Raw genomic sequence first — 14298 nt, forward strand, 5'->3', positions numbered from 1 at the left:
CAGGAAGGTACAGAGTTTTCAACTGATGAGGCAGCTGGTCAGGGAGACAGCCTGAGATTATGGAAACCGTCTGGCTTCTGAATCTACCATTCACTAGCTATGTGTGGAGCCTGCTGGTTATTTCATCTGCCCAGGGCCTCAGTCTTTGTGTCTCTAAAATGGAACTTAACCTCATAAACATGTGCAAAAAGGCTGGTATAGAGAAGGGACGCCTTCCGGTGGTTTCCTTTCTGCCCCTTGACCCCTCTCCTCTTCTCTCCTCCCTAAAGCAAGTGTGCTGAGCTAGAGATGGTCGAGGGGTTCCTTCCCGGGCCTGATATCCAAGGAACAAGTGAGGACAGATCTGGAATGTGCTGCAGGGAGAAGCAAGAAGCACAGACCCCTCCTCCCTATGGTTCCCTAGGGCAAGACATCATTTTTACATGGACAGGGGGCCTCCAGGGGAAGAAGGCTATTTCCAAGTGGAATAGGCGGCCTTTACAAGGGAGGGTGCTGTTTGTGGACAGGTATGAGCACAGGCTTGGGGACCACCCGGTCAGGAAGGTTCCAAGGCAGACTGGGCTTGGACACCAGCTCCACCCCTGCCTCGCTGGGTGATGCAGGGCAGGTTTCTTTCTCTGGCCACTCCCCCCACCTGCAGGACAGGAGCAGTGATTGTCGCCTGCCTGCTGGCCCACCAGCCTGCCTGCCTGCCTGGGCAAACTGAGCAGCAAGGGAGATAAGCACCACCAAGCCCTCTGGAACCCCAGAGTGTCACATAAATGCAGCATCATTGTATCACACGTTGCTGTGATGATTACGAGTGTCTGTGCTGGGTAGGAGGCTGGTCAAGATGACAAGCCCCCACGATTTTTGCAGCTCCAGGATTCCAAGGCCAAAATCAAGAATTTTTGACCTGTTCAGGGCCAGACAATTGGCTGGTGGGATCAGATGGTGAACTGATGTAAATGACTGGCACCTGAGAGGCAGGGGGAGCCTGTGGGGTGTGCGGTGCCCAGCAGAGCAGGCTGGCGTTGATAAGCCTGGGAAGGCATAGCACTCACCTTCTGCGGGGCATTGATGACTCCAGTGTTGTAGCCAAACTGTAGGGAGCCGAGCACTGCCCCTCCCACGGCCAACATGAGACGGCCCGTCAGCTTCTGCAGAGAAAAGAAGACCCACACTGTTACAGGCATGTCTGGGCCCAGGTTACTCGAGGGCACAGGCGGGCAGGTTCCCGTGTTCAGATATCTGGCTTGGCTCCTGGCACCACACCAGTCCTTCTCCCAGGAAACTCAGCCACTTCCTGACCTCGGATGCCTGAACCAGCCCCGCAAACTTCTAGACACTAGGCTGGCCAGACTCTTTCCTTGGGGGAGAGGGGAAGTCGGGTCTTCTCCCTCTGTAGTCAGGTCTTGGCTCTCTGGAGTCTCATTCCTCTGGTGGAACCATGACCTGCCCAGGTCCAGGGGGCTCCAGACTCTGTTTGGGAGGCCCAGTAATCAACTCCCCTATGCAAGGGGGGGGGGGGCAGATTACATGGGAGGAACAGCATACAGTGTAAGCACCCTGACTTTGGGCCAGAAAGTGCTGGCTTCTGGTTCCAGCTGACCTGAGTCCCAGCAGGCTGCCACCCTTCCCTAGTCCCGTCCAGACCCCCATTTGCTTGTGTACAAGGCAGGGGGAATCATGCTTGGCAGCACTGGAGATGTGGTCTTGCCCTCCCTTTCCCTCCATTCACAGAGCAGGAAACTGAGTCCTGAGAGGCAGAGACAGATTACGCAGGGGTCTGCGGAGAGTCAGGCTGGAGCTCAGGGCTCCTGACTCCCCACCTCGTGCCTCTCATGGCAACCATCCGCAGAGCATGGGCTTCCCAGGGTTATGTGGACACAGATGACGTAACAGGCAGGAATGTGCTTTGGAAAAGTACATGACACCAGGCAAGTAAGAGTGTCGGGCCAAGGTGTGTCAAGGGGCAAAGGGCTGGGGGGAAGAAAAGCATAGAGGGTCCCTGTCCCCCCCGCAGCCTGGGGCATGAAGGCCCCAGACAGGAGAGCCCTGGGTGAACAAGGTGCCATACCCTTGGGACTCGATTTCCCAACAGAACCCAGAAACAGCCCCGTCTTCAAGATCCTCACAGACAGCACTGGGTTTATGGCTGCTCAGACCGGTTCCTCTAGCATGGTCTTTTCACCCTCTAGAAGCTGTCAGGCCAACAAGCGCAAAAGCCAAGGTTCCCACATCAGAGGTGGAGAGAGGAGAGACTTCGTTAGTTAGCCTGAGCGTTCAGGCAGAGTCCGTTCTTCAGCAGGTGAGTGCTGGGACTGTCCTGGACATTCATCCTGGGCCGGGGCTCTCCTCACAGGGGACTGCAGGCCTTCCAAAGTCTCCCTTCCCTTAGCTCCCCAGGGAGCCTCCAGACCCAGGGCTGTGGGCCCTGTGTGTGGGGGGAGCATCTGACCGATGTGCTCTGTGGGCCCCAGCCAAGCTAACTCATCATCGGGTGGCCGCTGGGATAAAGGCAGAGGCGGTCACAAGGCACTGAGCGTGGACCGAGGAGGGCTGGAGAGCCGCTGTTGAAGGCCTCCATGTGAGGGCTCCCTGCCTGTGGGGAGTCACGTGTGAACTTGGGGTTTTCCACACAGAGTACAGTATTAGTGGAGTGCCAGAGAGAGATTTCTCTAATTCACGTTAGAATAAATGTAAATATGATTTAATAAAATATGGCACAGCTGTATCATAGAAAAAAAGTGGGGAAAAAAAGAAAGTTCTCTAGGGGCGCCTGGGTGGCTCAGATGGTTGGGTGTCTGCCTCCAGCTTAGGTCATGATCTCCAGGTCCTAGGATCGAGCCCCACGTCAGGCTTCCAGCTCATCAAGGACTCTGCCTCTCCCTGCCATCTCTCAGATAAATTTAAAAAACAAAAACAAGGGGCACCTGGGTGGCTCAGTGGGTTAAAGCCTCTGCCTTCAGCTCAGGTCATGATCCCAGGGTCCTGGGATCGAGCCCCACGTTGGGCTCTCTGCTCCACAGGGAACCTGCTTTCTCCCCTCTCTCTGCCTGCCTCTCTGCCTACTTGTGATTTCTCTCTCTGTGACAAATAAATATTAAAAAACAAAAAGAAAAAAAACAAACCCAGAAAGCTCTTTACTTATTGATTTGGGACACTTCCCAAGCTATATTAAGGGAAAAGCTAGCTTCCTAGCAATATGTGTTGCATGCTGTGTGTGGTATGAAAAGAAGAAGAAATGGCTGAGGACAGGAGGGGAGGCAGAACACACCCCATCTATCTACCTACTTAAAACAACACATAAGAAAGGTAACGCTGTACCCTGGGATCTGGATGGCAGAGGCTAGGTGGTGTAAAGGTTTCACTTTACACCTTTTTGCATGCTTTTTAACTTTGAACCATGTGACTGTATCACCTACTGGGAAGAATTTACTTATAAACCCCTTGGTTTCCTATTACTTAGAACAAAGCATTTAAATAAAAATGAACAGCACACAGATGACGTCGTGAACCGCAATACAGATGACCTGTGATCAGGAAATGAACAGCACAGCAGAGCTGTGAGTGCTAAGTTGTCTTATCACAGACCCCGTTTTCAATCTGGCTCGATGTCCTAGGGGTGTGTGCGACTCTGAAGTTACTCTTGTGGTCCCCCACCCCGTTGAGCAGCTGTGGCCTCTGACAATGGGGGCTACTAGGAGCCAAGGACAGACATCTGGGCTAGCACTGCCATGGGCAGGTCAAGGTCAAATTCTGCTTTAAAGAAAACCTGCCTGCCTACCCACTCCTGGTTATAGCCACAGCCACCCCAGCAGGCTGCTGCACTAGGACTCAGGCATGCTCAGTGACCCATGCTCCAGGCCCTGGATGACACAGACCCCAGTCCCAGCATCAAGGTATTTTGCCTGGGACAATCAAAGACAGGTTTGTAGGTGGTGACATTGAAGTTGGCCATGAAGGACATACAGAGTCTGCCAAGTGGGGAAGCAGTGGCAAGACTGCATTCCAGGTAGCCAGAACAGTCTGTGCAGGGGGAAGAAGAAGGGCCTGATTCTGTCGGATTAAACAGGCAGTGCTCAGTGTGGCCGGATGCTAGGCGCAGGGGAGATGTTGCATCCCTTTCCCGCAGGGAGGCACACCCCCACCACACCCAGCGGGATCTGGGATCTGGGCTGTACTGAGATCAGGAGACCCAGGCGGGAAAGCAGAGAAGGGCTTCTCTTCACTTCGGGAGTTGGGACACATGGAGACCTCTGGGCTCAGGTTCCTCACGGAGGAGAATGGGGGATCCAAGTTCCTTCCCTAGACTTGCTGTCAAGTTCGGTATCCGTGGCCATTAGGGAACCTGGCAGGGTTCACCTGACAAGCATGTGCTGCACCCGGGAAGCATGGGAAGCCACTCTCCATTGGGCCACCACAGCACCACCTGCCCCCACCTGCTCTGTGGCTCATCTAGGTGCCACAATGAAATCCATTCATTCCATTCATTCCACACCTTTAATTTAGGGGTCAGGCTGACGAACTACTTGGTGGCGACTTGGAGAAGGGGAACAAACCCACAGCTGTGGCTTTCTTGTGAAGCCTTCTTTTTTTTTTTTTTTTAAAGATTTTATTTATTTATTTGACAGAGAGAGATCACAAGTAGGCAGAGAGGCAGGCAGAGAGAGAGAGAGAGAGAGAGGAGGAAGCAGGCTCCCTGCTGAGCAGAGAGCCTGATGCGGGACTCGATCCCAGGACCCTGAGATCATGACCTGAGCTGAAGGCAGCGGCTTAACCCACTGAGCCACCCAGGCGCCCCTTGTGAAGCCTTCTTTAAGAGTTGGAAGCGTAATGTGGAATCTGGAATCTAGAATCTGTGACCCCCAGGAGCCCACCCTGGTCACCCAGCTGGGACTACCCTGCGGCTGAGGCTACCTTCTAGAAGAACCTGCCCTCTCACAGGGTGTTGCCCTAATTGCGTCCCCTGCAATTCACCCACCAGTCTGGGAACTCCCTCCAAGAATGGGGCCTGAGTCTTACCCAGCTCTTCAGCCAGAGCGCGCCCAGGGTTGGGCACAGTACAGATCATTCATTCGTAACCACTTCCGAATTTTCCTTTCAGGGTATTTATTTGGCCAGAAAAGTGCTCATCCTTACAGATTTTACCTCGGCCATTTATCGAACCCCAGGTGGGCACTGGAACATCAGCTCTGAGAGGCACAAACAGGCTAACAGTAACTCCCACGGCCTGGGACTTGAGAGGAAAGACCTCAAGTTCAAATTTGGGCTCTCCTAGGAGTGCCACAGGCCTCTCAGTTCAGCACATGCCCAGGCTCAGGGACCAGCAAAGAGGAGGACCTCACACCCCCACCCCCATCAGCCCTATCCCAATGTAAGGGTCCTGATGCAGGGTCAGCCTGGGGACTTCTCCTCCCACACACTGGGATGCCAGATGGCACACTGGCCATGCCGTGTAACTTGCTAAGCACTGTGGCCTTTTGACCCTTGCCCAGGTGCCCTTCCTCAGCACAGTGCTCCAGCCCTGGGCTTGGCCGGCAGCAGGCCCTTAGTCAATATTGGCAGAGGGAGGGCTTTCCCTGCAGGAGCAGGGTCCCGTGCTGGCTGGATCCAGATACTGCTCCCATCCCATCCTCCTCCCACAGCTTCTCGAGCGGTTTCCTGACAGGCGCGGAAGCACAGGACATAGTCTTTCCAGCAGCTGGGTTCCCAAGTTCTAAGGAGGACAGGAGGGGGTGAGGCAGGGGAGTATGAAATCCATAACGGCTCCCCTTTTTTATTTATAAAAATAATAAATTTTTATTTATTATTTATTTTTATTTTTATTTTATTTTATATTTCCCCCCAAGATTGCATTTGAACAAAATTCTGGGCATTAAAATAGAAAGAGGCCCCCCTAACTGCAGAATTGCTATTCACAGTCTCCTGTGACAGATGGGGAGCCTAAGGTCAGAGGGCAGACTCCCAGGATCCTCAGCAAACAAAAGCCAGGGCTGGGCCTTGAGTTCTTTGGATTCCTTGACTAGAAATTTACCCTCTGGCCCCTTCCATCCTGCCAACTCTTTTCAAAAAGAAGAGGGATGGGTCCCCCTTCCAAAGCCTAACCAGCTGGTGACCTCAGGCAACTCCTCTGGAGGCCATCCCCTCGGGCTTTCCAGTGAGGTCAGGACTTCTGCAAGCATGGCTGGGCCTCCCCTGCACCCCCCAGTGGCCCTGGGGGCAGAAGGCACTCCTTTAGTCTTGAGAGAGGAGAGGAGGGAGCTGCTGCCTTTATCAGCACCCGCCGCCCCAGCAAGGCACCCGGCCCCATGCCAGCAGCTGCTAGTGCACCCCAATTCAGCCACCGTGGACACGCTATGGGAGAGAGGCTGTCCCACCTCACAGATGAGAAAAGGGGGTGTTGTGAGAGGGGAAAGCAGATAACCAGAAGGTCCCCGGCCTCTGTGATGCCTCCAGCAGGAGGTCTCTGAGGCCAAATCCCATGCCCTTCCTGCTCATGTCCTCCCCCTTGCTTCCGGGCACCGGCCCCGAAGGAAACAAGGTTCCTACCTGGTACTTTCTATGTAGGTCAACTTCTATTCTAGCGACTTTTGGGGCCTTGCCCAGTCTGAGCCAGGACAGCCCAGGCCAAAGCTCAGAAACCTCTGGCCACTTGACTGGATCTTGCTCTAAGCCAAGGTTGGCAAACTAGGGTCTGTTGGCCAAACCCAGCCTGCCAGCTAAGAACGGAGCTTCCATTTGTAAGTGGCTGGAAAAGAAAAAAAAAATGACTAATATTTTGTGACACATAAAAATGATATCAAACTCCAATTTCAGTAACCACAAATAAACATATTACTGGAACACAGTCACACTCATTCATTTATAGATTGTTTACAGCTGCTTCTGCACGACAATGACACAAGGGCATCACAGAGCAGAAAAAGTTTGTCAGCTCCTGCTGGAAGCCCTAGGTCCTTGGAACTGCTCTGTGTTGGGGAGCCTGGGTGGCTCAGTCAGTTAAGCATCTGCCTTCAGCTCAGGCCACGGTCATGATCTTGGGGTCCCTGGGGTCTACTCCCCCCATCAGGGTCCCTGCTCCCAGGGTGAGGGGGCAGGGAGCCTGCTTTCTCCCTCTTCCTCTGCTTGTGTTCTCTCTCACATACATAAAAGCTTTAAAAAAAAAAAAAAAAAAGAGAGAGAGAGAGAGATAGAGAAAGAGAAAGAACTGCTCTGTGCAAACCTAGCCCATGTGCACAGGATTTTCAAAGCCTTCCAGGTAAAACCAAATCATCCTCTCTAAACAACCCAAAGGTAACTGTCCTAAAACAAAACCTACGTCGCTCCCGGGGCTGTGTACCAGCCATCTGGAAAAGCCGATACCCATCCAAAGGGTGAGATGGGCACCAATTCAACCCTGATGAAATTCACTGGGTCACACCATGAGAATATGCAGAGGTCCCTGTCCGTGGACAAGTTTAAGTCCCAGCTCCCCCTACTAGGTTGACCCGAGAAAGCCCACTCCCTCCAGACCAGACCTCTTTTTCTCCAGAAGAGAGCTTTCCTAATAAGCCGTTACTCCGGAATTCTTGTTCCCAAAGCTATTCTAGCCAATGCGCATTCAGCACTAAACCAAACCAACCCCCTGCCTCCTTGAAACTTGGTATTTCAGTTAGGGGTGGGGAGGGCAGAAAATAAAACCTCAACTACATCAGGTGGCACATGATATGAAGAAAGAAAGTGATGCGGGTGCCAAAGCTTCGTAATGGTGGGACACGCCTATAATGGAATATTATGCAGCTGCTGGAAAGAACGCAACACATCTGTATGTCCTTGATAGGAAGTGCGTGCCAGGACCGACTGTTAAGGAAAAAAGCAAGCGGAAAAACAAGGTGTCAGATGTACATTTTGTGGAAGGAAGCGGGAGAAAATGAACTTGTAGAGATGATACTTGCTTGTATGGGCAGAGCAAAAACATCTGTAGATACTGACGTCTCAGGGATGGTGGGCGAACAGAAGGGGCTGTGCGGGGCACACAGAACTATGTCGAAAGTGTGATCCACTCACAGGCACGCAAACACACATGCCCAAAAAGTCCTCTGTGAGGAGAAATACCAAACAAACCATTACAACCAGGAGAAGATGTTTACTCTTTCTCCTTGTATGCTTCTCTATCATTGATTCCATCATTTCTGTATTTTTTTCCTAAGATTTTGTTAACTTATTTGACAGAGAGAGAGAGAGAAAAAAACACAAGCTGGGGAAATGGCAGAGGGAGAAGCAGACTCTCCATCAGATGTGGGGCTCGATCCCAGAGCCCTGGGATCATGACCTGTGCCCGAAGGCAGATGCTTAACTGACTGAGCCACCCAGACGCCTCTCTGTTTCTGTCATTTTCAAAGAATCTATGACCTGACCCAGAGAAGTAGATATTATCCCCACCGCAGTTGAGGAAACAGGTTCCAACAGAAGGTGTGGCTTCCCTGAGGTCAAATGGCAGAGCTGTTTCAGTCCGCTCCCTTTCCTCCCTTTCCTGCCGGCTCGCACATACCAGTGGGAGGCCAGCTCTGGGACAGGCAGTCTGGGGACACGTCCTGTCCAGCAGAGGCCTCAGTGGCCGAAGGTTCCGTAAGCTGGATCTGGCAAGAGGTCTCTCCCCTTCCAGGGTGCCGAGGCCCTGAAGAAGCCAAAGCCAGCAAGGGGTGGGTGCCGAGGTCTTAGAGAGGGTGAACCGAGCCCTGATCGTGCCCTGAGTTCAAGGCCTGGGCGCCCGGCTCAGTTCCTATAAAACCCCACGGTTTATGCTTTAGTTACTGCCTCCCTAGCCTGGTGGCTGGACGGCAGAGCCTCCGGCTCCGCTCTGCCCCTCCCATGGAGGGAGGTAACAATCAGAGGTTTGTTTTGGTGACCAGGCCTGGGCCTGCCAGCCTGGTCACAGCCTCTCTGTGAGGCCACGAGGCCAACCAGGAGCCTTCTCAGCCTCCACCATCCGGGGGAGGCCAGTTACCGAACTGAGTGGCTTTGTCACCTGTGCGCCCAGGAGTAAGGCGGGGGAAGGGTGAGGCTGCAGGTCCCAAGCCAATGTTGCACACTTCCCCCTTTGTTCTAGGCCTCCCCAGCTCTGCCAGCCCCGGGGGAGGGGGAACTGGATGCCTTGTACCCTCAGAGCCAGGGAGGCACTCTAGGCCCTGACACCCCGTGACCAGGAGGTACTGGGTAGAGCTGAGCTCCCTGAAGTCACAAGCTGATTATGGGGGATTTGGGACTGACCCAGTACTGTGGCAAGCAGGGCTGGGTCCCCAACAGGCTCAGCGTGGGACAAGGATCCCGATGGAGATGTTTACACTGTCTGTGCACCCAAAATGGCCATGCAAAGGGTCTTCCCACCTAAACAGCCACCACCTTGAGTTGGGGAACAGGGCCAGTCTCATCAAACCGGCTATGGGGTAGCAGGTTTCCAGCTCCATGGCTCTGAAGAGAGTCACTTGCCCAAGGTCATACTTTCTGAGGACATGTTTTGCTTGCATTCACAGAAGGATTTCGGTTGTCGAGTTATGTCTAATCCCACTTTTTGACTCTGACTGCACCAGAAGGAGCTTGGAGGTCCTGGAGGATGGAATTCCTATTGCTCTGGGGTGAGTGGAGGGGCGCACACTGGGCAGGGCCAGCGAAAAAATCCTTTTTTTTTTTTTCTTTAACTACTCAGTAATATCTCCAATTCTTTGTGACAGCCTTTTCTTAGACAAATGTCTTTCCTTCATGGGCCCCAGTTTCCCCCATCTGTCAAATGAAGGGCTGGGCCGTGCACTGGAAAGTTCCTTCGGGCTCTTTCCCTGATGCTCTTAGGCCATCCCAGAGACCCTTGAAGCATGTTCTGCAGTAGGAGGTTCGGTGTGTGACCTTGGGAAAGTCATTTTTCATTGGGCAGTGATGTCACTGCAGCCCGTATCTCCCTCAGAGGGGAGGGCAGGGCAGCGACATTAGCTGACCCAGCTCTGGGCCCCGCACTCCCACCCAGGTGCCAGTCCCCCAAACTGGCTTCCCAACAAACCCCTGCTACAGAAGAACTGGCCGGTGGGATCTTTAATGATTGACTCAACCGACCGCCACTCATTGCCCGGGAATCCCGGCAAAAGCTCCCACTGTCAGAATGTCAAACTTCTGGATGGAGGCCACAACCCAGGTACAGTCACCTGAGACCCAGGTAAGTGCAATGGATCTCAGGAGTCCAGGGAAGCAAGGAACATTTATGGAACCTCTATGGGCACAGAAACGTTCTTTCTAAAATCTTAGACTCTAATAATGAAAATGACATCACCCTGCGGACGAGGCAACTGAACTAAACTGGAATTCAAAACCACATACACAGGACTTTAAAATTAAAAAGTCTATGCTCTTCATACCACTGAGGGGCTGAGGAGCCCTGCAGATCTCTGATTTCTCCTTTATCTGGAAGACAGAGAAGGCGGAGGCCCAGGAGAGGCCCCAGGCGCCACAAGGGACTAGCCAGGAATTCTTCGTAATGGGTGAGAGGTCCTAGCGCGGGGCTCAGGGATCACCTAGCCAACTGCCCAGGAGGGGGCATGAGTGAACCTCTGGCTGAGAGGGGAGGCATTCAACCTGTCTCCCACTTCCTACTCAGTTAAACTCAGCACAATGCATAGAGAGGACACCAATGTACAGAGGACACGACAGAATACAGCAAAATCATTTGGGTCTATTCTCAGTGCCTAACAGATGAAGGGGAACACAGCAGAAAAAACATCAGGGGCACCTGGCTGGCTCAGTTGGTAGAACGTACAACTCTTGATCTTGGTGTTGTGAGTCGGACCCCGTGAAGGGTGTAGAGATTCCTTTTTTTTTTTTTTTAAAGGAGAGAAAGAATTTCAGAGTCAGACACACCTGACTGAAAGACCTCAGGCAATGGACAAACCCTCTCCAGACCTTAGTCTAACATCATGCACAAAAGGGCTGTGCTTACTGATCAAATCAGCAGTCTCCAAAAGGAAAGGCTTTATTCTAGAATGTATACTAATGACCCAGAGAGGGTTTCACAAAAATGAAACAAATTTTTAACCGTTAACTATTATCTGTGTCTTTTTAAATTTCTACGTTAGCAGGCATAAAATCTACTAGCATAAGACTGTATACACATGAATTTGTAAATATAGATAAACCACTGAGAAGGAGGTGCTCCAAAGTAATTTACTGATGGGCAGACAGTCCTAAGTCTGGAAGGTATTGCATGAAAACACCCACTGGCTACAGCATTTAGAACCAGCTCCTACGTATAAGGACAGCCTTTGAGTTTAGGCAAAATCTCCCGTTGGCCCAAAATTCAAGAAAGGGTGTGGTGAAAGAGGTCGGCGGAGACTGAAAGCCCTTTTGGATTGGCCTGGGTTCAAATCCAGCTCCGCCACTGACTAGCTGTGTGATTTTGCAAAAGTTACCGCTCGTCTCTGAGCTCCAGACCTACGAGGGTCAGTAACACAGTGGCATTTCCCAACAGGACAGTTCTTACTTTTGAAGAAGTAAAAAGGAAAAAGAAAAAGGGGGGGGGAAAGGTGATTCTCTTTTACAGACAGAGAAACTGAGGCCCAGAGAGGTGAAGTGGGCTGTCAGAGCATCGAGATAAAACAGCAAAGGTCTCAAGGCCTTCCCACTCGCCAAAATCACTTGATTTATTTTTGTTTTGTCATATCCACATGCCAGGACAGCGACTGATGGCTGACGGCTGACTCCTGGATTTGCGGCTCAGGGTCTCACCTAAAGCCCAAGGGCAAGCGTGGGTGATACAAGTTCCGTGGATTCAACAGGTATGTAAGGACCGAGGATAGCCAGGCGTCGGGCAGGCGCCACTATGGCCAGACAAGACCCCGTTCAGTCCCACTGGACATCTCCACGGCCCAAAGGAAGGGCAGTGCAGATGGAGTTCAGTCCTATCCCATCATTCCACGTTTTAAAAAGGAGGGGGGGGGGACCCTTGTGCCTCCCCTGCCAAAGAGCTGGGAAAATTCGGGGAGGGAGCGCTTCAAAGAAAAAAGTCACTTTAAAATATTCGTCGCGAGGGGAAAGGGAGGGTAAGAAAGAAACAATGCCCTGCACACAGGAGGGGATCGACAAATATTTGTTGAAAAGGAACCGTTCTGGAAGTCACAAAGATCCCCTGCAGGACGAGTCTCTCTACGAGACGAAGAAAGAGATCCCTATCTGGGCAGTTGTTTGTCCCCAGGGGAAGAGGCCACATCTAGAGCACGGAGTGTCCCCCGGACCCCAAGACCCGGACCCCGGCGTGCGCTCCCCTCCAGATCTGCTCTGGCTTGGGGCTCCTTCCCGGCCCGGCCCACCCCCCACCGGCCCCGGGCTCGCGGCGGCGGCCCCCCGGGAGCTCCCTCGGCCCAGCCCCGCCCCAGCAGGGAACGTGCCATCTCGGAGCACCTCTCCCCGGTACTTGGCAAAGCTTTGGGGCCTGCACTACGAGGCAAGAAGGGCCTCAGAGGCCGGCTTTCCGTCTCCGCCCCGGAGCCGGGCATCCTGGAGTTGGAGCCCCCGCCTGAAACAAGTGCCCTCCGCCTCGGAGCCTCGGAGCCCCGCCGCGGGAGACCGCGGGAGGCCGCGTCTAGCGCCAAACAGCAGGCCGCGCGCGTAGTGCTGCCCCCGGGAGAAGCGCGCAGCGGCTCGGAGCCTGCCGAGTGGGGGCGGGTCCCGCCGCCTCCGCGCGCCGCCGCCTCCGCGCGCCGAGGCCGGGGCCGGGCCGGGGGCTCGGCCCGCTCAGCCAATGGGCGCCGCGCTCGAGCCCCCTCCCCCGCCCCGGGAGGAGTCGGCGCGGGGCCTCCGCCGGGGAGAGCGTGAGCGACGTGCAGCGCCAGGGCCCTGGTGCCCCGGCCCCGCCGGGCCGCGTGGACGGCGCGGCGCCCCCGGAAGGAAGCCAGATACCGGTGCGGGCGCCAACTACGCACGCGGCGCCCTTGCGCCCGCCACATCCCGAGCCCATCCGCACCCGCGCCCCCAGCCTTGCCAGAGCGCGGCGCTACAGGCCGGCGCCGAGGGAGGCTCAGAGAGGCGCGGCGCCCGCCCCGGGCGCACAGCGCGGCGGGGCGGCGGGGGAGCTCGAGCCGGCGGAGGGTCGGAGGAGTCCGCGCCTTTGTTCCGGGCGGGGAGGGCCGGCGGGCGCGCGACTCACCTTGCTGCTGGGCTCCATGGCCGCGCTGCGCCGGAGGCTCTGGCAGCGCCGGGTGCGCGGGCGGGGACGGGCGGACGGGCGGCGCGCTGCGGCTCGGGCTCCTGCTCCGCTTCGGAGACTCCGACTGCGACTCTGACTTCGGTCCTTTGGCCTCCTGCTCCCTGGCGAGCTCGCTCCCAAGCCCCGCGGCCCACGAGCTCCGCACTAGCCCGGGCTACCTCTAGCTTCTCGCCTTGAGCCCGCGGCGGTAGAGTTTATAGGACCCCAGCCATTGGCTGGCGCTGCGGTGTGTGTCGGGGGGGTCGTGTGGGCAGAGCTTGAGGGCGGGGCCTGGGGCACGTCCGGGGCGGGGCTCGGCGGGGAGGGGGTTCGGGGGAGGGGGGCTGGAGGGCACCCTGCCGGCTCTGCGCTCAGGCTGAGGGGTCTCTCTCTCCCCGCTGCCTGTGCCCCGAGTCCGGGGAAGCGCGCTCGCTGTGTGACGCTAAGCCAGTGTGCACACCTCTCTGAGCCTCAGCGACCTCTAGCAAAATGGTGGAGCTGTACAGCGAATTGGGACCGGCGTAGGATAGCGCTTTAGAGCGAGGACTCTGGAGTCCTCACTGCGCCACTGGATAACTTCGGCAAACTAAAGATAATAATAGTACCATCTCATAGGTTTGTTATGAAGAGTAAGTTAGTGAAAATTTATGAAGTGTTTAGAACAGCGTCTGCTTCGTGGGAAGTGGTACTGGAGTATTTGTGACTACAGTGACTACAAACTACAGGAGGTCTCCTTGGGAGATTTTCTCCTAACCCACCTCCACCCCCGACATTCCTGCTTGCAAGCCAAGCCTTGCTTTTAGCACAGTCTGGGCCCGCTGCCTGAAAATCCATACCCACCTCTTCTCTGGGCTTTCCTATCACCTTTATGAACTCTCCTCTACTCCTGACCGTACATGTGAACCTGTGGCGACAGGTGAGTGTGAAAAATATGAACGGCAAGAACACAGGAGTCCTTGGGTTTGGAGCCAGCTCTGTTGTATACCAGTCCGAGCACGAGTCTAGGCGACGCGCTGGCCTCTGAGCCTCGGCCTTACTACGGGTAAAGCGGAATGAATACCACCTCCAGGTTCATGTGCTGTCGTGAGAGATATAATTTCCAGATAAGTCCA

The 14298-nt window shown here is 54.6% G+C and overlaps 1 protein-coding gene across 1 annotated transcript in view; it reads right to left on the bottom strand.

The window, feature by feature from the left end:
- SLC2A1 (solute carrier family 2 member 1) overlaps window positions 1-14024 on the bottom strand; it is a 29216-nt gene extending 15192 nt beyond the window's left edge. Inside the window, exons 1-2 of the mRNA XM_082687151.1 lie at window positions 13148-14024; window positions 1044-1139 (exon numbers count right to left, since the gene is read on the bottom strand). Coding sequence (XP_082543277.1) covers window positions 1044-1139; window positions 13148-13165 — 114 coding nt within the window. The 5' untranslated portion in view covers window positions 13166-14024. The remainder of the gene's footprint in view (window positions 1-1043; window positions 1140-13147) is intronic.
- Between the last annotated feature and the right edge of the window lie 274 nt (window positions 14025-14298).

This window comes from Mustela nivalis (genome assembly GCF_964662115.1).
Source record: "Mustela nivalis genome assembly, chromosome: 10".
Classification (NCBI taxonomy): Eukaryota; Metazoa; Chordata; class Mammalia; order Carnivora; family Mustelidae; genus Mustela; species Mustela nivalis.